The sequence below is a fragment of the Sander vitreus genome, chromosome 1, assembly GCF_031162955.1.
Source record: "Sander vitreus isolate 19-12246 chromosome 1, sanVit1, whole genome shotgun sequence".
In the NCBI taxonomy this organism is placed as follows: domain Eukaryota; kingdom Metazoa; phylum Chordata; class Actinopteri; order Perciformes; family Percidae; genus Sander; species Sander vitreus.
In genome coordinates this window covers 39,249,405-39,273,889 of record NC_135855.1, presented here as the reverse complement: position 1 = coordinate 39,273,889, position 24,485 = coordinate 39,249,405, and the positions used below count along the sequence as shown (strand labels likewise).

At 40.5% G+C, this 24,485-nt stretch overlaps 2 protein-coding genes across 3 annotated transcripts in view; one reads left to right on the top strand and one right to left on the bottom strand.

The window, feature by feature from the left end:
• shank2a (SH3 and multiple ankyrin repeat domains 2a) overlaps positions 1-11,639 on the top strand; it is a 295,254-nt gene extending 283,615 nt beyond the window's left edge. The window contains exon 22 of the mRNA XM_078255689.1: positions 3,048-11,639. Within this exon, the coding sequence (XP_078111815.1) occupies positions 3,048-3,573 (526 nt within the window). The 3' untranslated portion in view covers positions 3,574-11,639. The remainder of the gene's footprint in view (positions 1-3,047) is intronic.
• Positions 11,640-13,372: 1,733 nt separating this feature from the next.
• cttn (cortactin) overlaps positions 13,373-24,485 on the bottom strand; it is a 28,179-nt gene continuing 17,066 nt past the window's right edge. Inside the window, exons 10-16 of one of the 2 annotated variants that reach the window (XM_078255669.1) lie at positions 23,509-23,619; positions 21,547-21,602; positions 20,885-20,954; positions 20,173-20,420; positions 17,955-18,084; positions 17,118-17,186; positions 13,373-16,535 (exon numbers count right to left, since the gene is read on the bottom strand). In XM_078255669.1, the coding sequence (XP_078111795.1) occupies positions 16,399-16,535; positions 17,118-17,186; positions 17,955-18,084; positions 20,173-20,420; positions 20,885-20,954; positions 21,547-21,602; positions 23,509-23,619 (821 nt within the window). In that variant the 3' untranslated portion in view covers positions 13,373-16,398. The remainder of the gene's footprint in view (positions 16,536-17,117; positions 17,187-17,954; positions 18,085-20,172; positions 20,421-20,884; positions 20,955-21,546; positions 21,603-23,508; positions 23,620-24,485) is intronic. The other variant, XM_078255678.1, reaches the window with a different exon arrangement.

Genomic DNA, 24,485 nt, shown 5'->3' with positions numbered 1-24,485 from the left:
TATTATAGCTAAAAAACTGAATGCCCTGATTTACGTTCAATTTTTATTGTATTTGTATTACTTTTTTTTTAACCTGGCAATATAGTTTCAGTTTAGTTTTAGTTTTTCTTGAAAGTTTTAGTTTTTTTTAGTTTCAATTTACTAAAAATATTTTCACTACTTATTTTCATTTTAGTTTACTATAATAACCCTGAACTGGAGCAGCAGGTGATGTGAGGGTGATGTCACTACACACACACACACACACACACACACACACACACACACACATACATATATGCGCACACACACACACACACATACATACACACATATACATATATACACACACACCCAAACACACGGTGCTGTGTTTGCATGTCGTGAGTTGTTTCTTGTGTCTTTGAGGCTGACAAAAGCTGAAAAGAATCCCACAATGCAACACATCCTTTGTCGACTAATTGATTAGTTGATTAAATTAATTTAGGCCTTTAGGTGGAGATGTGTTAACATTTAGAGTTTTATTTTTATATTATTTTTTTTTATTTTCTTAAAGGTCCCATATTGTAAAAACTGAGATTTCCATGTCTTTTTTGATCATAAAGCAGGTGGAGGTGCTATATAAATACAGTGACAGTATCAAAACGCCCAATCCACAGAGAAATGCACACAGCCTGTATACAGAAACTGTGCCTTTGAACGAGCCGTCAGGACTTCTGTACGGTTGTGATGTCACAACCATATATGTCATATATATGTCATATATAGGTAGAAAGTCCCGCTACGGTGCTGTCACTATCATTCCCTGGCTGCAACGATGGTAGACTTCGAGAGCACAGATGTGGAAGATCCGGTGCTTCAGACAGTATGAGGGAAATAATGTGTTTGTTTGAACATAAAAGCATGTAAACATGATCTAGTAGAAACCCGAAATACAAGTATGAACCTGGAAATGAGCATGATATGGGACTTTTAAATTCTGCTGAAAATTCTGCGTCCGCTGGTCCCATGTGGCCCTGCTTATAACTGTTGTTGATTCTGCGATGCTACATTGGTTACTTCAATATTCTATTATTCTGTGCCCCCGTCGTACCGTAAGGGCTATAAAAAGGTTAGAGTGTTGTACGTACACATCCATCCGTCCATTAGGAGCCAGTTGGTGGACGGAGCGCTGCAGGCTTCCCTCTGGCTGCAGTACACTCAGCACGCTCAGTCTTTCTCTGTACCTGGAGGCCGGCACTCAGTCTTTGTTACAGCTGCTACAGTAATCATTCCACACGAATGTAATAAACCATAAAACATATTAACCACTGGGGGTTCACACTGCAAGAGCCGTCTGCTTTAGGCCGAAAAATGTGCTTTCTTTAAATGTTGCTAGGGCTGCAACTAACCGCTATTTTCATGGTTGATTAATCTGTCAATTATTTTCCTGATTAATCGATTAATTGCTTGGTTTATAAAATGTCAGAAAATGGTGAAAAATGTGGATCAGTGTTTCCCAAAGCCCAAGGTGTCGTCCTCAAATGTCTTGTTCTATCCACAACTCAAAGATATTCAGTTTTACTGAGAAGAAGCATTAAAAAAAATGGCTTAAACCCAGTGGTGTAGTCTACGTGATACGCAGTATACCCACTAAGAAAGATCCAGGATTTCCATATACCCACTTAAAGATGTTTTTAATTCTGTTTTTAAAAACTTAAAAACTTTTTTCGCTATATTTTTTATACTTGGGAGTGCATGTTAAGGGGGGCGGGGAACGGGGGTTAACAGTTACAAATTTCAAATTAGAAATTTGAAGCAGGAAGTTTTACATCCAATCACAGTACTGATGTGTACTCATAAATCAGACAATGCACAGGAAATGTAGTGATATCACCGCAGCTGTGGTCTTGACCCAGACGAGACCGAGTAAAAATGTTTTTACAGACGAGTAAAAATGTGGTAGATTCCGAGACCTTCATAAAGTGGTCTTGAGACCAAGACCGATCTTGAGTACTACAACACTGGTTCCCAAGTACCGCTGACACTGGAATCTGCGTTGCCTTGCATACGCAGGACCCAGCCCCCATCGGACTTGGACCCCTAATTAAAGTCACAAGTACAAGATGGCTGCTAAAATAGAGCTAATAAGATGGTAGTAAATATTTAATTCCTAACCTTAAAAGTAGCTTAGAGAGTAGCCAAAAAGAAAAGTAACGCTGCTGTAACTAAACTGTCTGGATGGAGATTAAAACCTAAAATGCTCTGGCTTGGTTCAACATGCATCCTCTCCATCAGCTGCTGGAGCTTTGGGAGAAAGTTTTGCTTTATGATGCCACCTACTGTTCATTTTGCATCATTACATTATTAAATCCTTCCAGCAATGACATGATGAACATCTGTAGTTTTAGTTTAAAGTTTAATGAACCCTCTGAAGACTAAATACACGCAAAGACACTTCCATCTTAACTCCAGTCTACCATACTTCTCTTTTGGCACGTTTTAGTCCATTATTACTCATCTCATGAACTTAGAGCTGCAGATATGAATCGATTAGTTGTAAACTATTAAATTAAACGCCAACTATTTTGATAATCGATTATTCAGTTTGAGTCGTTAAAAAAATCTCTGATTGCTGCTTGTTAAATGTGAATATGAAATTTTTTAGATCAAACAACTAATCCATTAATCAAGAAAATAATCGACAGATTAATCCACAGTGAAAATATGGTTAGTCGCCGCCCTAGTGAACAGTAAACAGTTTACCTAAAGAGGGAATTTTTCCTCTAAACCTCTAAGGACGTAAAAATATCTCGTATTTCTCAAGAAAAAGGAAGAAAACAAAGAGAAAAGAATTTTAGGAGCAATCATTAGGCAACCTCACAGATTTAACTTATCTTCTAGTTGCAGCCCTAAATGAGTTGAAAACAACACCAATGTTCAAGATATAAAATCAAATCAAAAACACAGAAAACTAGTTAGCAAATATGAAGTTACACTGACTACACGTGGTTTGTTGTCAATGTGCTGAAACTTGAGCCGCTCTGTCTCACCCTGACTGACTGTCGTCTCCTCTCTGTCCCTCTCAGGCTTCCCGCAGACGACTCAGGGATGCGTAACAACGCTGCGGCTGCTGCCCTCACCTCCACCCCTCCCAGCAGCCTCCCCTCCCAGACGCACCCCTGCAGCCCGCCAGACTCCGGCTCCTCCCTCACCCCCTGCTCCTCACTGCCACCCTCCGTGTCGCCCACCCTCACCGACGTCTTCGGCCTGCCCACCCCACCCATGGGCAGCGGCGGCGCCTACAGCCTGAGCTCCTCGTGTGGCGGCAGCGGGAGCTCGCGCTCGCCGTCGCCACTCACTCTAATGCAGGCGGTGGCGGCCTCGGGCAAGCCGTTCGCCTCCAAACCCATGGAGCTGTGGAGCAAGCACGACGTGGCGGACTGGCTGGAGAGCCTGAACCTAGGCGAGCACCGGGACGCCTTCCTGGACAATGAGATCGAGGGCGCCCACCTGCCCTCGCTGCAGAAAGAGGACCTGATAGACCTGGGCGTGACGAGGGTGGGCCACCGCATGAACATCGAGCGGGCCCTCAAGCTGCTGCAGGACAGATAAGCCCAGAGGAGACGGGGTGGCGACGTGCGGAGTCCGGGGGCCGAGGAAAAGGGAGAGGGGAGGTGTTTCCGATCACTTTTTACCGATCTCTTCATCAGACATAATCTCAAGTCGTTGAACTGGGTAGACGTTTTTTTTGTCCAAGCTGATGCTGCCTCTTGCTGTTTTTTGTCCTCTCTCATCCTCCGCCGCCCTCATCTCAGCGTTCCGGTCTCGTCCGCCCTCTTCAATTTCTTCCCACCGCCCTGAGCATCAGGGGATCACGGGATGTCGGGCGGAACCGCAGGGGGAGAGAGAAGAGTATAGCTGCTATGTCACATCAAGGAGAGCAAAAAGCAGGGGATGCCAGTACGAAGGACTGACCAGAAAACACAAAAAAACTCTGGAATAATGTGTGTACTCAAACACGTTTGGACGTTTATTTCACATAAAAGACTCATGCTCACCCAACTGCTTTGGAATACTAAAAGACTTTTTCCATACACCCCGGTGTGGGTGCATGAAAAACCAGCTGAGCTGGTCGTTGCTCCTTTTCTATCTTTGCTAGAGTTTGTTCAGAAAATAATATTTCTTCACTAGAGTCCTACCGGAGTTATATTTCTGGGTGCATCTAAGGTTGTAGAGACAAATTTGAGATAGAGACTTTTTTGTTGTTGTTGCTTTTCACCTCGTTTGTGTCAAAATAAGAACATTAGCTGACATGTTTAAAGAAATACTAAACCATATCTTGTGTCCTTACACACACACACACACACACACACACACACACACACACACACACACACACACACTTTATGCACAGTGCCACACACTGACAAACAAGAATACACACTGTCTTCACAGATATACACACCCTAAGCATGTGTACACACACCGTTACTGCGATGGCCTTCTTCTCCTGAGAGAGAGCAAAGCGTGGAGAGAGGTGGTCACCAGAGGAGGAGCTCCGCTGTTACTGTAGCAGGGGCCCCCAGGGCCCCTCGCCAGTCTACACCCACCCGGTGTCCACCTCATCATACAAGGAAAACCAAGGGGAGGACACAAGGTACAAGACGGACAGACCAACGTTGGACCAGAAAAGTTTTACCAGCTTGTCTGTCTGCAAAGGGCGTCCTTGTCTCTCTTGGCTTTTCCTTCTAGTTTTGTGTGTATGAGTGTGTGTGTGTGTGTGTGTGTGTGTGTGTTTGTGTGTGTGTGTGCGTTTCACTGGTCGACCCAAAATATCATTAAGGCCAGTTTAGCTATTTCCATGGATCCGCTATATAGGCCACAGTATAGGGAAACTAGAGCTGTACTTTACTTTTGTACTTTACTTTTCTTCATTCTGTCAAATCTCCTTCCACTTCACCATTAGCAGGTCAACACAGGTGTTCATGTGGCCCCGCAGCGATGCTGATGTTTCAAACACCCTGTGTGTGTACGGGGTAGAAGTTGAGGTGTTTTTAGAGAGAGCTTTACAAGGTACTTTTTAAGGAACAGTTTGACATTTTGGGAAATACGCTCATTCGCTTTCTTGCCGTTAGTTAACACATGTAACTGTGTTCATGTTCGAACCCTGTTTGCGGCTATTGGCTGTATTTACATTCGGTCTGACGCAGTTTCCTGTCTTTTTAATTCAATTTCATTTTAATTATAGTGTCACATTATAACAGAAGTTATCTCAGGACACTTTACAGATAGAGTAGGTCTAGACCACACTCTATAATTTACAGAGACCCAACAACGATTCCCCCCAAGAGCAAGCATTTGGTTCCTTGGTGTTTTCACAGTGCTTTTCTTAGTTTTTACACATCTAATAATCTATGTGTGAATTCTCATATATGTACATGGACATTTACATGTCTAATTAGTATACGAAAGTGATTTTGCAGAGAGAAAGCAGTAAGAATGCTTGGGCGACGCTCAGGTGGCGGTTTAGGTGGAAATTTAGGAGCTTTTACTGCCTAATTTGGAGTTGTTGGAGCATGCAGTTTTATTGTGAAGAACAGAAGTACAGTCACGGATGTGTTGACAGAAATTCTGTTCATTTGGGCGACTTGTTAATACGGTTATTACTCCCAAAAGAACCGCAGCGGCCACTGACTTTTTACAGCGGGGAGACAGATGTGTCCGTGTATGGCCAAGGGTAACACACTGCTAATTCACCGGTGTTAGCTTCCTTTTGCCGACTATTGTAAAGACAAAGATAAAGTAAATGGTTAAAATGATATTCCGTTAGAAAGGTAAGAAGTTACACTTTAGTTTGACACCATGAAATTAACTGAAAACATTAAAATAACTTTTATATTTGTATTTAACAGATGTTTTTAAAACGTTAGCCGAAAAGCGTCCGAGCATGAACACCACGGTCATGTCTGTAACGTTACGCTAAATGTAAAGCTGGAAGCAGGAGACAATAGCTTAGCATAAAGACTGGAAGCCGTCTCTTTTGTTTTAAAACTATTGGATGGATTACTATGAAATTCTGTACACATATTAATGTTTCCGTCGGTATAAAATGTAATAACTTTTGGTTGTTACACAACTTTTCCTCTAGCGCCATCATTAGGTTAAAACAGAACTACTAATATATAATATGGACATTCCCGTCAGCCTCAGCTGTACTTTGTGCTTAGTGCTAGTTAGCAAAATAGCAACTAAGATGATGAACATGGTAAACATTATACCTGCTAAAACATCAGCATGTTAGCATTGTCATTGTGAGCATGTTAGCATGCTGATGTTAGCATTTAGCTCAAAGCACCGCTGTGACAAGTACAGACTCACAGAGCTGTAGCATGGCTGGAGCTGTTTCCAGTCTTTATGTTAAGCTAAGCTAAGCTAATCGTCTCTTGGCTCTAGCTCTATATTTACATGACAGCGGTATCAAACTTTTTCATTAAACTCTCAGCAAGAAAATGAAAAAGCGTATTTTCCAGGCTGTCATTCGATAGCATTTTATTGACTTTGAATCCAGTGTCAGATCCTTTAGGAGGCCTTTTAGCTTTCAACAATTTTAAGTAACTCAAGTTGTGACAAGCAACCTAATACTTAAGAACTCTTAGGTTGACATTTAAAGAGCTAAAAGTCCAGTTGTACCAGAGAAATTATGTTTTCTATATAGCTAAATGACTACCTGAACATTTTGTACATTGTTCTTTGTTAAAAAAAAAAAGAAAAAAAGATTAAAGAGTCAATAAGAGACTCATTAGCATTAAGCTAACTCGAGCTCAACTCCAACCAGATCCCAAATGAACCGAACAGCATCCCAAACCGGAGCAGCTGTTTTGAGGTACAATTCTGTGATTTGAAACACAGAGTCAAAGGCAAAACACAGTTTAGACCAAAACAGCCTTCAGGAGAGTGTTTTCTTCTCGCAAAAGAATGCTGTAGACGCAACACTGCGTTAACAAAGCTGTTGCAGACTGACACTGGCGGCCCCGACAGAGAACTTTTCTTCTAAATCATCAGGTTCCTTCTTTGTGGAGCAACTTCAGCCAGATAGATGACGTGAAATCTTGTTGAATCCTTGGCTTTTAGAGCAGATGGAGATTCTGTGGCTTCAGGGTTTTATGTCGAATTACGTGTGTTCACCTAAGTCCACATGCCTTGGACTGCCCCTTTTAAAGCTATAGTGCGTAGCTTCTGCCCCCTCCTCCACACAGTTGCTAGTAGCCAAGGAGGACACGGAGGATTAAAAAAACATGGACTCTTCAGAAGAGGTAATTATCTTCACTCGAGTTTCTGCGTGCGAAAGTCGTCGGACGAACAATCTTCTGAACATAGTCATACTGAGAGATACAGAGAGAGTTGTGGGGAGCTTAATTAGCTTTGTAGCAACTCATTTGTCAATGGCTTGAATGTAACGGACGTTCATTAATATCAAAAAGTTACGCACTAAAGCTTTAACGACTTTGCAAAGTAATAAGCGGAGAACAACCTGACAAAGCCGGCAGATGTTCATCAGCTTGAGCCTTGTGTGAGATTTGAAAGGGAAAACCATTTCTGATCTTTTGCAGATGAACTTTGGTCTCTGTAACTAGACTGGACTGGACTATACGCTTCTCCAAATCCCATATATTCTTATCCGATCTCACTGCAGCTCCAGCAGTAGAGACAGGGTTTAAGCTTTGTTATAAGGGTCCAATTTCAAACTAAATCAGCATTTATAAAGCTGGGAAATGTTTGTGTTTGCTAGCAATGAACGCAGGCTGGTCAGAAGTAGAAGTACAGTATGTGTTGAAACGTGTATATAAGAGTGTTTAACGGGATAAAAATGTCTATTTGATTATATGTATAGCTCTATTAAAAGGTTTAGAGTAAAAAAATACATTCTATGAAGGTTGATTTATAGTTGCCAGAACTGACCTGATGACCACAGCAGTGGTGTCATTCACCCCATCATCCTGCAGAGGATGCCTTAAATAAAGAGGCGAAGTCCCTCCCCTTCCGGTGGACCACCATGGGACCGTATTTCGGGAAAAATATGTATGGCAGTGAACGGGGAGAGACAAAATTAGTTTGATCCCATTTGAATAGAGCCATGAATTACACATCGTGTCGATTTAAAAAGATAATTTTGCAAGTTAAAGTCTCAGTTTGTCATAAAACTGTTGAAGTACAATACACACTTCAAAGTCACATGGTAACGTCTCACTGAAGCTACAGTACGATGCCTGTGGGATCTAACGTTACTCACACAAGCAACAGGGCTTGCTTGTTCTTTCGCTTCCTGGCTGATAAAAAGACACTGGATAAAACCTTACAGTCTATGGATAAAACACATCAGGTAAGATAACGTTATGTGCTGTGAAACAGAGTTAAACTAGCCGACGAGCAAGCTGAGCATCAAGCATTGTCTTAGGTTTGTCGTAGCACAACTTGTGGAGTGTGTCCATTCGTCCGCGTCATTTCAACGCTTCCTATTAATTTCAATGGGAGCAGCCCTGCAATGCATTCTGGTAGCGTGCCGGGGACTTTGGAGAAGTGGGGCGCCGAGTCACCTGCTCCTCATTTGCATTAAGTTGAATTCAACCAACTTTATGCAAATGAGGAGCGGCCGGCTCGGCTCAACGCCTCTCAAAAGCTGACGAAAATCTTTTAAACTGACCTCTGTCGATCTGAAATAAAGACAGATTCAGCAACTGCATGGCCTATTCCTCCATTCAAATATTTTCAGGAACACGTTTCGGTGAACTATTTTCATAAAATAAGAGCTCGTATTCCGAACGAGCCGCCATTATGGTCGGTTTTGAAATCCCGGAGCAGCCAGACCCACCTGAGGCGTTCGTTCAATCAGCTGCCGCCATCGCGGTCGTAGGAGGGTGTAGACTGTTTTCTTTGCTTGTCAGTGGTCATTAAAAATCAACTGGTGGCAAGCCCACCGGCGTGCAATGCTGGGAAGCGGGATGATACCATCCGTGAAAACAACGCATATATGGATATGTACCTTCATATATTGTCCGTGGTACAGAGTTAAGCTAGCTAGTGAGCAAGCCGAACGTCAAGCAAGGTGACGTAAATGTAGTTCACTGAGCGGTTTCACACGAAAGTCGTGCAGCGACAAACCTACGACAATGCTTGATGCTTGGCTTGCTCGCTAGCTAGCTTAGCTCTGTTCCACAACACATGTAACGTTACCCTACCTGATGTGTTTTATCCAGCGTCTTTTTATCAGCCAGGATGCGAAAGAACTGTTGCTCGTGGGAGTAACGTTACATCCCATGGTCATCGTAGCTTAAGCCAGACGTGACTCGTGCGACTTTGAAGTGTGTAGTCTTTCTAATTACGTACTTTCAGTTTTATACTTCAACAGTTTTATGAAAAACGGAGACTTTCTTCACTTGCAAAATTGTCTTTTAAATTGATGAACATCATATGTGTACTTCATGGTTCAATTCAAACGTTCACTGTTCACCCGCTCACTATCGTACATATTCTTTCCCGAAATAAGGTCCCATGGTGGTCCACCGGACGGTGAGGGACTTCACCTCTCTATATCTCACAGTTCCCTTCCTCCACTGTACCTGCACCACTGTCGGTTGTAAAAGCTCTATCAAGAAAAGGAGCTTGTGTTGTATCTCAAAGTAGATTCTTTCAGACTGTGCTCGACAGTAACCCAGCGTCTGAAATATATATTATTTTATTTAGAGCAAGTTCACCCTTATTTGGTTTCATATCACACTCCGCAGCTTCATGTAGGTGCAGTTTTCGAGGAGACGAATGAAACATACACAAGCTCTGTGTTCTGTGAACATTAGCCGTATGTACGGAGGCTGGCATGGGACAATGCTGCTATAATCCTGTTCCTGTTTGAACATGTAACTTATTTTAAAAAAGCAAACAGCGAAGTGTCGGAGAGGGGGTAGAAAAGCACAGTATTTTTAAAGATTTGTATAGAGTTCTATGACATTTTATAGAGAACAAAATCTGTTCAACACTGACGTGGATTGCCAAAAAAAAATAAAAAATACTATATAGATCAAAACGTGGATATTTATTATTAGACTTATGGGTTATGTAAGAAGCAATATTTATTCTGAATGAATCTCCTTGGTTGTGTTTTATTTTCCCATTTTAAAGTTACATATCATGATGCGACCACTTGTCAGTGTTTTAATGAAGTGTTGCCTAAAATAGATAAACTCTCTAGTGCTGTAGTAGATTTAAAGGATAACTTTGGTATTTTTCAACCTAGACCATATTTACCCATGTCTTTGTGTCTAAAAGTGACTAATAGGAACAGGCTGCAGTGTAACCACTCGGGGCATTTGTGCACCTTTAATTTACGTCCACTAAAAGTTCTGTTTTTGCCGCTGACAGGCTCAGATTATTATTCTAAGTGTCTGACAACATTATGGAAAGGATCACTGGAGATAGAGTTTTTTGTTAAAGAGTAAAATCATTTTTGTTTAACATGAAACAGTCCTGAAATCGCTATCGCCAAAATCACCAGACTCCATGTAAATAATCAGGACTTTTAGCGTGTATAGAGCCAGCATATTTCCACATGTAAATGGGTGAATTAAGAGTTTATTTCAACCAAACCAGAATGGTGATTGTTGGATCAGTGGAAAGATGAACCGATACAGCTTTTTATATTTTAATTTTGTTATTCTGTCGACTTTGAATGAAGTGTGTTTTACGATGATAAAAGTACTGTTTATTTAAATTGCAAAATAGGGTTTCATTGCAGCTTGTTTCACTGCTGCCAACTGCAGCGATTTTGCTTATTACTGGAACAGTTTCAAAGATTGTTGTTCCCATAAGTTACTTAGACACAAACACATAGATAGACACAGTAGATTCCAGGTTAAAAAATACCAAAGTTATAAGATATTTTGGCCAATCAAGTGACTAAGAAAAAAAACCCAGGTATCTTCTGACAACCACCATCTGAGCAGACTTCTCTCATCTTCTGAAACCCCTCAGTCTAGAGTGTGTGTATGAAAAGAGCAAAAATGTGTAAATTTGTTTAAAATATATCTGCAGGCCTTTCTTGGTAGGAAACTATATGAATCTATATATATATGTATACATACATAATAAATCCACCAAAAAGATTAGTGGTGGCTGTTGACTCCTCTCTGTGGATCAGCATTGTCACTAAGCCGTTTTTTTCTGTGGAAATGTAGAGCTGAGTAGATGTAGGAATCTTTTAAAGAGCATCACCAGGCCATGTTTAGGACAGCCATGGCTCACTAACCCACTTCCACTCCCCTTCAAAACACTGCTCCCGCCTTCATCATTGTCCAACATTTGGGGTAACTTTCTATTTTTTTCCTCTTTCTTTCTTTCTTAATTTGATTCTTTTTCATTAATAGATTTTATTCTTTGACTAAGTCTTCATAGAGGCTAAGATGTTTTCGGTAATTTGTGCAAAGACTTGTGTTTATGTTTTCTATGTTGCTGTAATTTTGTGCTACTGAATCATCATAGAGTCAACTAATTACTGAAATGAAAAGAGAGAGAATTTTCCTGTAACTGCACTCTTCCTCCCCCCCCCCTCCCATGCCCCCTCAAATCCTTGAGACTTCTTGTATGGCAACCAAAATTCACTGTAAGAAATAAATATAATATTGCACTAGTGTCGTTTCCCTCTCAGTCCTTACAGTGCCGGCCTGTCGGAGCTGCCCGCGGGGGGGCGAAGATCGGTCGTCACAGGTTCAGGTAGTCGGTTTGTGCGGACCAAAAATCAAAAAGTCGATTCAAAAATGATTTTATACTGACATAATTCAAGTTTTTTTTTTAAAGACATGGTTTTTGTCTGTTTTCCAACATCTTGGCATTATGTTTAGCATATGGAGTGTGTAGTACGAGACAGCTCAGGAAACACTTACGCAGAGTCTACCGTTAATGCATTTTTGGATTATGAATACACCCAGTTGCCAGTTTATTAGGTACACCTATCTAAAAGGAATGTGATGTTTTTGTTTTCCATTGGTAAGACACATCTCTTGAAACCCTCACCCATTTTCTCAAAACTGTAAACACAAAACCAAATTCTCAAACTATATTAGTCAAAGTATAGTATGTTGTAAAAAGTAATAAAAAGTCATAGTATAGATTGTTGAAAAAAGTGATTAAAAAAAGTAATTGTTAAGTATGTCAAAAACAGTGAACAGTCATGTGCAGTAGGTGGCCCAATGGTTGGTGCTGCTGCCTCTCATTAAGAAGGTAGAGGGTTTGGACCCAGCTTGTCCCAGACCCTTCAGTTTCACCCCCATACCCCTCCACTAAAAATATGATCACCAGTCACTTAATGGAAGTCACTTTGGATAATAGCGTCAGTGTATTAATAACAATCTGTGACATGTAAATGTCAAAGTATAGTGAGTCATATTTAATACTTTTTTTTTAAGTCGTCAAAATTAAAATAATAAAAAAGTCATAATTTAGTATGTCAAAAAAAAAAAAAAAACGTTATAGTAAAGTATGTCGAAACAAGTAAACGTCATGCAGTAGGTGGCCCAATGGTTAGCACTGTTTCCTCACTGCAAGAAAGTACAAGGTTCAAAACCCAGTTCGTACCGGACTTTTCTGTGTGCAGTTTGGAATACTATACCATTCAACATTACTTTTTTATACTTTTTTCAACATACTATACTATGACTTTTTTTATACTTTTTTAGAAATACTATATTATGACTTTTATAAAACTTTTTTTCACATATACTATGACTTTTTTATACTTTTTTCAACATACTATACTATGACTTTTTTTTTATACTTTTTTAGACATACTATATTATGACTTTTTTTTAACTTTTTTTCACATATACTATGACTTTTTTATACTTTTTTCGACATATACTAGCACTTCTTTATACTTTTTTTCGACATACTATACTATGACTTTTCAGTTTCTTCAACATACTATACTATGACTTCTTTTTTTTTTCAACATAAAATACTATGATTTTTTAATACTTTTTTCAAAATACTATACTATGACTTTTTGTTTACTTTTTTCAACATACTATACTATGACTGTTTTATACCTTTTTCGACATACTATACTATGACTTTTAAATATTTTTTTCAACATACTGTACTATGACTGTTTTATACTTTTTTCAACATACGGTACTATGACTGTTTATACTTTTTTCAACATACTACACGACTACTTTTTTCAACATACTATACTGACTTGATTACTTTTTTCAACCTATACCATGACTTGTTTTTTCGACATACTATACTTTGACTTTTTATGACTTAAAAGTAATTTTCATGACGTACTAAACCAGGGGTTCTTAAAGTTTTCATAACTGTTGTAATTTTAGGGAGCCATGAAATAAAACAACGCAACACAAACAAGTTTATAATTCATAGTTTATTTATTGAAACAAAAAAAAGAAGCAGATAATGATGACTTAAGCAAACAGAGGTAAAGATAAAAATAATGCATTTGAAAAAGGTCACTTTTTTTATTATAAAACCCAAAAGATGAATTGAGTGAAAACACACACATTTAAGCTACACTCCTGCTAGACACAGACGGAGCAGTATGTCGGACCTGTCGTCTGTTGGAATAATTAAGTGTTTGGAGAAAACACCAAAGCCTCTTCCCTTAACAAACAGCATGATAAACATTTCTACTCTTCACACACACACACACACACACACACACACACACACACACGCACACACACACACACACACGCACACACACGCACACACACACACACACACACACACACACGCACGCTCTGAGGATTGGTCATGATTAGAGATGGTCCGATACTCTTGTTATCTGTGAAACATGAACAAACACAAACAATGAACGCCATAGAACTTTCTTTATTATCCAGTTTGACAGTGAGTCATAACGGAAAAAGAACATAAATAAACTACTTTAAAGTAGATTTTCTTTTCTAAATTACGTGGTATCGGATCAGTGCATAAACTCCAGTACTTTCCAATACCAGCATTTTAGGCAGTATTGGAGGCTTTTCTGATACTAGTATATGTATTGGAACATCTCTAGTCATGACGAGGGGATGTTAGCGGCGCTCCAGAGCAGTCTCACGTGCATATCAACATACGGAATAGGACAGGAAAACCCGAGCGTTCAAGGCAGCAAGACACAAATACACAAGTCCAAAGAAAACCTCACAGAGATGAGAAACAAAAATATGTTTTTAAATCTATTATTTCTCAATAAATCATGATCTCTCTGTACATGATTCTAAGCATGATATCAACAATAACCAAAATAAAGTATGACGATGATTCAACTAACACTATGAGCTGTAGTGTTTTTTGTTTAGCTTGTGATTTGCCACAGCAGCGAAAAGAAGTCTTTGACATTATGGCCACATTATTCTATTTATAACAATTGGGACATCAGCAAAGGAGGAAACATCATTATTGATCATGTAAAATCAAACACTACGATCGCTGCAAGTGCTCAGACAAAAGAGAACGGATTCGTACTACCTGAAGCTCAAACTGAAGCTACAGCTAAACTGCTACGTTCAGGTTTTTAAGCGGCATTTGAAAAGAACTAATTGGCATTTTAACTAGCACTCCCAAAACGCATATCACATGACCATTCACGTATACTGGGCATGCGCGGGCCAGTGTTAACAGGAAGCAGCATGTATACTCCGCCCGGTTGGTGGTAGTTGCTTAAGACGGACGTGCGTCTCCGTTTGTGGCCTTCTAGACTACAAACCAACCCCGGAGTTTTCAAACCAAAACGTCGGCGGCAGTGTTTCCAAATGTCTCCGTTTTAGGGGCTCGGAAACGCGTTATTATGGAACCCACACAACTTCTACGCAAGACCCGCCTTTCAATAGCATTCACACGCTACTACTGGCCAGGTGTCCATGCTTCCGCAAGGTAACAGAACCCGATTTGTTCAGGTCCAATCCCCTGATCAATTGGCTATCCTAACCTTAACTAATCGAGGTCAATGCCTAACCCCAACCAATCAGGCTGCTTCGTAGGTAACCGTAGCGAAACATATTGGTTTTTAAACCAAAACATAGTAGTGTAAATGTTGCCTTGTTTTTTTTTTCGGAGCCTGCAACATGGGAAAGGTGTCAACGGCAAATTTGGCAAACTTGAACTTCCCTCTGGTGTGCGATGATGCCATCAGACAGATGGTTTAGCTCAGAGAAGCTACATGCTAGCCCTGATCTGGCCTCACTGTATTCCCTCCCTGGCTGGCTCGGTCTACGATGTAGTCACGTTTTAGGGGCACGTCGCAAAAAAAGACATTTTTAAACCAACACGTAGCAGCGTAGATGTAGCCTTAGTTCCCCCATTGATGAATCAATCAGGAGGGGGAATTTAAACTCCTGTGCAAACAGACCAAAGAAGCAAAAGGTCTTTTTGGTCCATGGTCGATCGTACTGGACAGTATATAGCCATCAATATACATTATAATCCAAAGTGGAGGCTTGTTTTCCACTTTAAAAACTGCTCCTGCTTACATGAAGCCTGAGCTGCTGAACAGTGAGCAGCCGTCGCCCCGTACACAAGACTTATTCAAGCTCATTGCTATCATTACTCTGGTCTTTGGTGAGACTAAAAGTCCTCTCTTACATATGAGGAAGCAACAATACCTGAAACTGATCTCTAATACGGTATCTGGAGAGATAATATATATATAATAAAAATAAAATAAAAAAAAAGCTTCGATATGCAACTTCTAGGTGTGAATCATTCGTCATCTGAGACCCTGAACATCTGTCCAGAGGTGCAGAACAAAGCCCAGATGAGTTCTACTGTATATATTCTCTTTGAGTTGAGTCTAGGGCTGCACAATAAATCAGTTTTTTTATTTAAAATCGACAAAGCAACTTTAACTTGCAATAACAATAAAACACATCACGAAAAAAAGATCTTTTGAGTTAGCTGAATCAGTGGAAAACTGCACTTTAAAATGTAACTTATTATTTTTTAATGGTTTGTGTTCAGTTTAATGTTCAATCTGTTCAATAAAACAAAGTTGGAAATGATTTCCTTTTGGGCTTTTTGGAATGTGTTGTATTTTAGCAGAATACTGAAAGCAGCAGAAACTTTCATATCTGTAAATGTAAGTGATATCGTTACCGCGATGTTCAACAAGGTTATCGCGTGTTCCCTCGTATTGTGCAGCCCCAGTTGAGTCATTCTAAGATAACTCTCCCTGTCTTCTGCTGCCCGGAGAGAAACAAAGTGATCTGAGAGTGGAATATGTAGCGGAGGGATGGAAAAACGGAGCAAAAGAAAGCCGGTTAGGAGACCTGCAGACGTCTCACAGGAACATAAGGTGACGAGAGAGAAGACCAAAGGGTGAAGGAGGAGGATGCCAAATGGTCTCCTTCCTTGGCTCATGTCGGCGGGGCGTCATCATTGCCGAACCTCCACGTAGTTGGCGGGGAAAAGGCCGTAGGCGCCTCTGCACACGCCCCGCCACCAGCCCTCGTCGATCATCTCGATGTTGGTGATGATGTCGTCGGGGTCGAAGGAGATCTCGTCGTCGCCGGCTGGAAAACCGGAAGAGATGGATCGGTGACGGAGGATTCGTAGATATTACATTTAGCTGACGCTTTTATCCAAAGCGACTTACAAGGAATAGCTTTCAACCTTGAAGGTACAAACTCAGACAGCAAAAAGTGCACATTAGCTTCAAATAAGCCAAACTACAAAGAGCCACATGACAGTGCAACTCTAAGTGTTTGTTTATCATATTTGCAGCAGAGCTGAAAGGATTAGTCAGATAAACATGACATTTAAACATGTCCGTTTGCACTACGGGAGATCTCTGCTCTTTATTGATCTTGAGCTATTGAAAATTACATAAAACGTAGTCTCGCATTGCCAGACATTTCTCCACATTCCGGGCTAGGAGAAAAACATGCTCTGGTTTATTGGCATTTCATTAACCTGCATGATAGTCTCAGGAAGGAACTTGTTTTGGTGGAACGTGTACGTTCAAAAGTAGTTTTAGTCGTGCAACAGAAAACTCAGATTGGACAGATAGTCTAGCTAGCTGTCTGGATTTACCCTGCAGAGATCTGAGGAGCAGTTAACCATAGTCCTCAGAAATCCACAGCTTTCAGTCTCACCTGCTTGGTAGTCGTACAGGGCCACCGCTGTCAACCCGAGGTCCTCGCCGTACTCGTACTGCTGGCCGTCTGCAAGAGGAAGATGCTTGGTTAGTTAGTTAGTATTGTTAGTCCAAGGAAAGAAACAGACAGACTCTGGCTACAAAGACACATATACCGTGTTTTTTTTCTTTTTGTGTCTTTACTACTTGTTGTTGGGGGGGGGGGGTGTAGTAGTAGAAACAAGTGTCTCTCTCTCCTGTTCTTTCTGACCACGGTCGGACTGTAGCAGGAAAAGTTCACCCTCTCCTTGATTTCATGTTGTTCACGGAGAAGGAGAACCAGGAAATGAGTCGGGGGAAATGCGACTCTACCAAGCCACGGCCAAGCGGACCAATCACAGTTTTTGTGGTCTACGACATGTAGTTATAATTCTGGGGAGGTGCACGTCAGGTACGGCGTAGGGTCTGAATCTACGCATACCGACGGCGTAGATTCAACACAGACCCATAAGTCAAGCTTAATAGTCCAACAGTCCTGCAATAAATCCTCCTTCATTCAGCTATTGATATTTAGTTTGTGTTGAAACTGTTTGAGGTGTTGATTCAACCGTGTGATCATTGTGGAGGCTGCAGTTTGTGGTGCTGTTGAACTGTGTTGTGTAATACTGACTATCATTTATATTATATATATATATACACACACACAATCCTAAAAATGCTATAATAGTTGACTTTTAAGGCCTTATTTTTCAATTATTATATTCAAGACATTTTTAGGCCCTTAAAGACCACACGGGTACCCTGTAGTAACATGGAACAGTGAAGACTAGAACAGCACAGATGAAAGGAGGGTCACCTGCTGCCGCGGCCGTCTCCTCGGGGGTCTGGTAGAGGTCCTCGGGCTCTGCGTCGGGGATGTGCGGCTCCGCCTCGTACAGCGACTCTCCATTCTCCTCGGCAGCATCGTAGGACACGGCGGCTGATTTCTGACAAGGCAAACGGGTTCTGTTTAACGAGTACTTCTACTTCCAGTAAAGTAAAATATTGTTCATGTCAATCAGCTTCAGTGTATTACTTATTTATTAGAGCTGCAAAGATGAGTCGATTAGCTGTCAACTATTAAATTATTCTAACTATTTTGATAATCTATTAAACTTCTCTGGTTCCAGTTTGTTAAATGTGAATATGTTCCAGTTTCTTCTCTCCTCTGTGTCAGTAAACTGAATATCTTTGAGTTGGGGACAAAACAAGACATTTGAGGACGTCATCTTGGGCTTTGGGAAACACATTTTTCTGACATTTTAAGATTATTTTTTGGGCATTTTCAGCCTTTATTCTGACAGGACAGCAGAAGACATGAAAGGGGAGAGAGAGGGGGAATGACATGCAGTAAACCTCTACATATGGGCGCCCGCTCTACCAACTGAGCTATCCGGGCGCCCTTTTTCTGACATTTTAGAGACCAAATAACTAATCTATTAATTGAGAAAATTATTGACAGATTAACCGACTATGAAAATAATCGGTAATTGGAGCCCTATTACTTACTTCCATACTACTAATGCCAGTAAGAGATTATCTTCAACCCAAAAGAAATCAACAAATCCCACCTTAAAACTAAAGGCTACACTAGGCACCTTTCTGGACATTAAAAGTAGCAAGGAACTATTAAAGACTATATTCTACGTTATTAAGATGTGTGCTGGGACATGATCCAGCCTCGATTCCATGCAACGGCATTAACACAGAAAAAGGAACGGCTTCTAATTGATGATTGTATTGGAGGTTGTACGTTTGCGCTAAATGCAATAATCATCCAATAATGTCTGCCGTTTACTCGCAATTTCAAATCCTTAAAAAGTTGCCCGGCCACACAAAACCGTTTTTATTTGTATTTTTTTTAATATGTTAGGTCCATATGTGTTTGTGTTATGTGGTGAATGTGAAAATGAACTGCTACCTCCTCTGTCAGCTCTAGCCACTGAAAAGAAATAAGTGGAGAAATCAGGCCAATTCCAAAAGCTGGTCAGTCTGACGTGGTGTTGACTCAGCTCATTACTATTCATGAGCTCGTCCAGTTGTGCTGGGTAAAGGATGCTGATAGCCAGGCTGTCATTGGCTAGCTGTTAGCCAATCAGAGTCAAGCAGCTTAGCTCGTTGAATATTAATGAGAACTGGCACAAATCGAGCTGAGCCTTCCTGCAGGCTTTCTATACCACGCTAGAATGGCTTGAAACAAGGTAACCAAGGCATTTGTGTTACAGAGTCCATGGTAGAACTTCAGACATTACCACAAAGTGATGAAATACATGTGGCAGGGCACCTTTAAAATAGAATAACAATCACTGATTGATCTGACATGAGAGAGAGTATGTTTACATACGAGCTGCTTGTCTAAAAAGGGGCTGTACTCTACCGATCGTAAGCGCCTGTGACCCGCAGCATCTTTTCTCGGTCTGTCTCTTTGTCGATTGGGTCATTTTTGAGGCTTTTACAAGATGAATGAAACGTCTGAGCACATCTCTAGTAAACACAAGATAGAAACTCTTCCTACAGATCTGTTGATTAAATCAACTAATTGATTAGTTGACAAAATCTTATGAGTGATACTCGACTAATAATTTCTTTAGTTGAGGACAGCACACTTTTTTGACCCATTCATTCTCTGCAAAATAAAAAAAAAATACTTTCTTTTAGTCTGTGTTGTGGGCTTAAAGATACAAAGTGGCATATATAGTACATATTTTTGTTATCAGTTTTGTTATTATTTATTGTATTTATAAATAATAATTTATATAAAAAATTTATTTCTCTTTTGATTTAAATTTTCCTTTAGCTATTTAGTTATCTTGCTTCTGTTATTATTATTATTATTATTATTATTATTATCATCATCGGGTGGATTGCATAGATATGTACACAAATACAAATAAAAAATGCCATGATATGAGAATTGTACTGTACGGTAATGGATTGGAAATTAAGCGAATTAGTTGCAAAAAAAGTATCAACAACAACAATACAAAGTGCAACTTTTCAGGTAGAGACACGCTGTAAAAAGCCCGGCGACTAACCTGGTATGCCGGGGCGGCGGCTGGCTGGACCGGGGGAGTCGGGCTGGGAGTGGGACTGGGACTGGAAGCCGGGACCGGAGAGGGGGCCTTGGCCGTCTCCTCCATCTTACGGAGCGCCTCCTCCTGCTCCTGTTTCTCCTTGGCCTGTCGGCGCACTCGCTCCTCCTCGGCCCTCTTCCTGTCCTCCTCCTCCTTCTGCTTGGCGATGTTCTCGAAGCGCGCCTTGATGCTTCCTGTGCTGCTGCCAGCTGACAAGAGAAGAAAACATGAAGGAGAATGAAGAGACGATGTGATCAGTAGGGCTGGGTATCCAGCCAATGACTTCCAGAATCAATTCGATCCGATTACATTTCTGAGTTTATATCAATTAGGTTAGTGAAATCTCAGTTACAATACCAACTTTGCTTCGATATAAAATAGATTCTCAGAGAACTTCTGCTGTAAATTATACAAGCAAGAAGCAACCCTCAAATATTTTTTATAACGCGCCAGGATAATGTTTACATTAAGAATTGACCCCCCAAAAAAGTTTGTTTAAAGTACTTTTAACTAATGAGGACTAACATGACAGTCACTGACAAACAGCAGCAGTCGTCGACACAATACAGTGGAACTGTCGACTACAGCCAGCGAGTAGAGGGACCATGAAACAACCGAACAACTATACCAGGGTAAACAATGAAAAACACAGCTGATGTTGATGAATGCTTACCGGCCTCCACAGGTTTGGTTTTCTGGTAAGCCGGGGCCGGCTTCACCACATCCTCAAAAGTCCCGGCGCTCTGCCGACCAGAGAGAAAGATGGGAGACAGAAGGAACTTATTACACAAAAACTCAAACAAACGGTCTGTGCAGTTAATCAAATTGTAATGGCGATTAACTGGCTCCTAACGATCACAAAAACGATGTCATCGATAAAAAAAACTATTATTTTGCACATTACGTTTTGCAAGTAAACTCTTTGTTTTGTATCGCATCTCAATGAAAAAAAAGTTAAAAGTTAAATTTCACAGGTCAAGGTGTTCACTGTTCTTTAAGTTCAACAAATGCAACATCTTTATACAACTCAACGAGTAATCGTGTTAAACAATCAAGACTTCTTTTTTTTTTTTTTATCATTTCTTGGGCATTTTTAGGCCTTTATTGACAGGACAGCTGAAGACATGAAAGGGGAGAGAGGGGGGGAAATGACATGCAGCAAAGGGCCGCAGGTCAGAGTTGAACCCATGGCCACTGCGTCAAGGAATAAACCTCTATATATGTGTGCCCGCTCTACCAACTGAGCTAACCCGGCCACCGTGATTTCAATATTGATAAAAAAATAATTGTTCTTCTTTCTCATAATCGAGCAGCTCTAACACAAACACTCCTTACCTTATCCATCCGGTCATTCTGGACACCAAATTTCCCTCCAAATCCTTTAGAATAATCTGGTAACAAACAGGAGATAAAAGGAGTCAGTTCCTGTTTTACATTAGTGACCCAACCACAGTCGGCATCATCAGAGCAGACCTTAAACAATTACGGGACTGTTTAGTTTGATTCATGATACTTCTTCATTAAACTTTACTGTGGCACACTATTAATAGAGACGTAGATTCGAAGCTTCTCTGGTCTGCAAATGTTCAGATGAAGCGGACTGTGGTTGGTTTTACAAGAACTGATAAACACAAGAACTGCTGGAATCAAAGGACGGGTTGCTGAGCTCATGCAAACCTGTAGGGAGGAGAAACAAAAAAAAAAAACACTGAATGCAGACAACAGAGGAAACTGATAGGAGGATCGTTTTATAAGCCAGACAGTTGGGGTCAAGCAGCCATCTTGGCTCAATCTCTGCATTGAAGATCAGCCACGTACGCCTCTGTGTGGTCGCAGCAGAAGGTCTGGATAAAAATGCACTGTGGCCGTACGACATCATGCACAAACGAATGCAGAAGCAAAAACAAACAGCGTTGTGGCAGCGCTAGAAACAGCAGGGGTGGTGATCAGGGAGGTGGAGGGCCGAGGTGATATACAGTCAAGGATAAATACTGCTGAATAATATAATAATAAATACTGAAATGTGTGACTACACACTCGGGCTGCTCAATATATCGTGTTTTTTTTAATTATTATTATCGTCCTCGCGATATCAACTGGCGCAATAAACACATTCCGAAAGGCTGCGACCAGGCCTGTAACAATTATTACATAATTGTCCAATTCTCAATCTTTTCACATTATCAGTTTCTTTTTAGCTAAGGTCTTAAGGTGTATGACTGGTAATTGTTGATTTAGTTTATTGGTTGGACTATATATTTTTATTGTTATTTAATTGTCAAAATAAAGTAAGAAATAAATAATGTGATAATAAAGAGGCATGGTTTTCTTCATAGGCTTTGTGTTTGTGTTACTACATTATCTGGGTCACATGACAGACAGAAGTAAAAGATGTATCCTGGGATTCATTCAAAACTTTAAATTTCTTTAAAAAATAAATACATGTTTTTAAAATTGCCTAAACTGAGACAATTGTAACTGCACTTTAAAATCTGTCGGGTTTTTTTAGTAGGGCCTTTTATATTCAATTCAATGTTCAATTTGTTCAATAAAACAAAGTAGGAAATTATTTCCTTTCATTTGTTTTAAATACAACAAACAGTTTGTTGTATGTTAGCAGAATACTGAAAGCAGCAGAACTGAGTTCACTTTAATATCGGTTTATTTAGCAGCAGTAATATCGCAATATTCAACAATGTTATCGCATATTTTGCTCATATCGTGCAGACCTACTACACATTAAGCTATGATCACCTGATATAAGGTTATATTGTATTGGTCATGCCACAGGAAGAACTCTACATTTCCACATCTAACTGTTGCTCTTGTCTTCTAGGATCCAAGAAAGGTTAAAAATCAAGGACACCTGGACTTGGTTAAAGATGCTGGACTGTTAACGATGACCTGGATGAGAACCTTCAGACATTTTGTGGGCTATGTATTTTAAATTGCATACCAATTAACATCACCTGGCCCAAAATGAAGGGTGATCTGCATAAACTATATTTTATTCAGTGCTGGTATTAAAGAATAAATAAAACAAAAATAGCAACAAAGAAAGCTGGGTGGTGGAACAGTGAGGGTTCATGGGGGTTATCTGTGAGGAAAGGAAGGCGTGTCCGTCACTTAAAAGAAAACAGCTGTTACTGGGGATGAGAGGGCGGTGCCAAAGAAGGAGTAACAAGCTAGGAGGAGGTATTTTTCTGGGAAAGGATGGGTGATATTAAGGAGGGATATTTTTAAATGGGAGGTGGGGTTGAGGGTTGTGGGTGTGGGGTGTTCGGGGAGTATCTGTGCCTTTTTGAGACTCGTGCTTAGCCAGGCTCTCCTTGTGCTCATAGCCCAGGGCACACTGGTCCTGCTTCTCCTTCTCTACCCCATACTGCCCTCCAAACCCACGCTTATAGTCTGCAACATAACACACACACACACACACATATATGGACAGACAAACACCAACACACATTACAAACACTCACATATATAAACGTATAAACAGACAAACATATAGAGGCAATGAACCACCGGCCAGGCATTAGGGCTGGGTACCAAATTCAATACTTTTTAGACACAGACCGAATTGCCTCTAAAGTATCGAGCATCAAAAAATGCCTCGACATTCAATACCCAATTTTAATACCTAAGGTGTAAATCTCTTCAGTCAGTGAGCCAATAAGCACGCAGAATGCTTCTACCAAGATCTAATGATGTTTGTGATTGGCTGTCTAACGTTACACGTCGTAGAGGAACAACTCTAGTTACACAGAGAGCTCACGGAGTAGGAGCTGAAAAATAAATAAAAAGATTTGTGCCGTAATGTGTAAAGTTGTGAGTTCTTTTTGTTTAATAAAATTGATATCAAAAAAAGCATAGTTTAGGAACCGGTATCAAAGTCTCGGAATTGAAATCGATACCCAGCCCTAGCAGGTTAGCAGGCATCAGTTCACACTCAGAAATGCTCAGTGACATGAAGAGGAAACTTGAAGGAAAGCCATTAAGATCTTCATTCTATTTCACATAATGTTGATGACAAACTCCTGTGATTAAAATCATTACCACGGTCTAAAAATGATCATGGTGTGAAAATCTTTCTGCTGCCGTCAGGTCTGTGCAGAAAAATTCCCTCCGCTATCTTTCTCTTCTCGTCTGTACCTGCTTTCTATTTCTGGCTCGATTCTTTATGTGGCCGCTCTCAGGAGAGAAAAAAGGTTGTGACATTTAGCGACTGGGTGCTTTTCTGCGGATATGTGGTCTTTCAAAACAAGGTCGGCTGA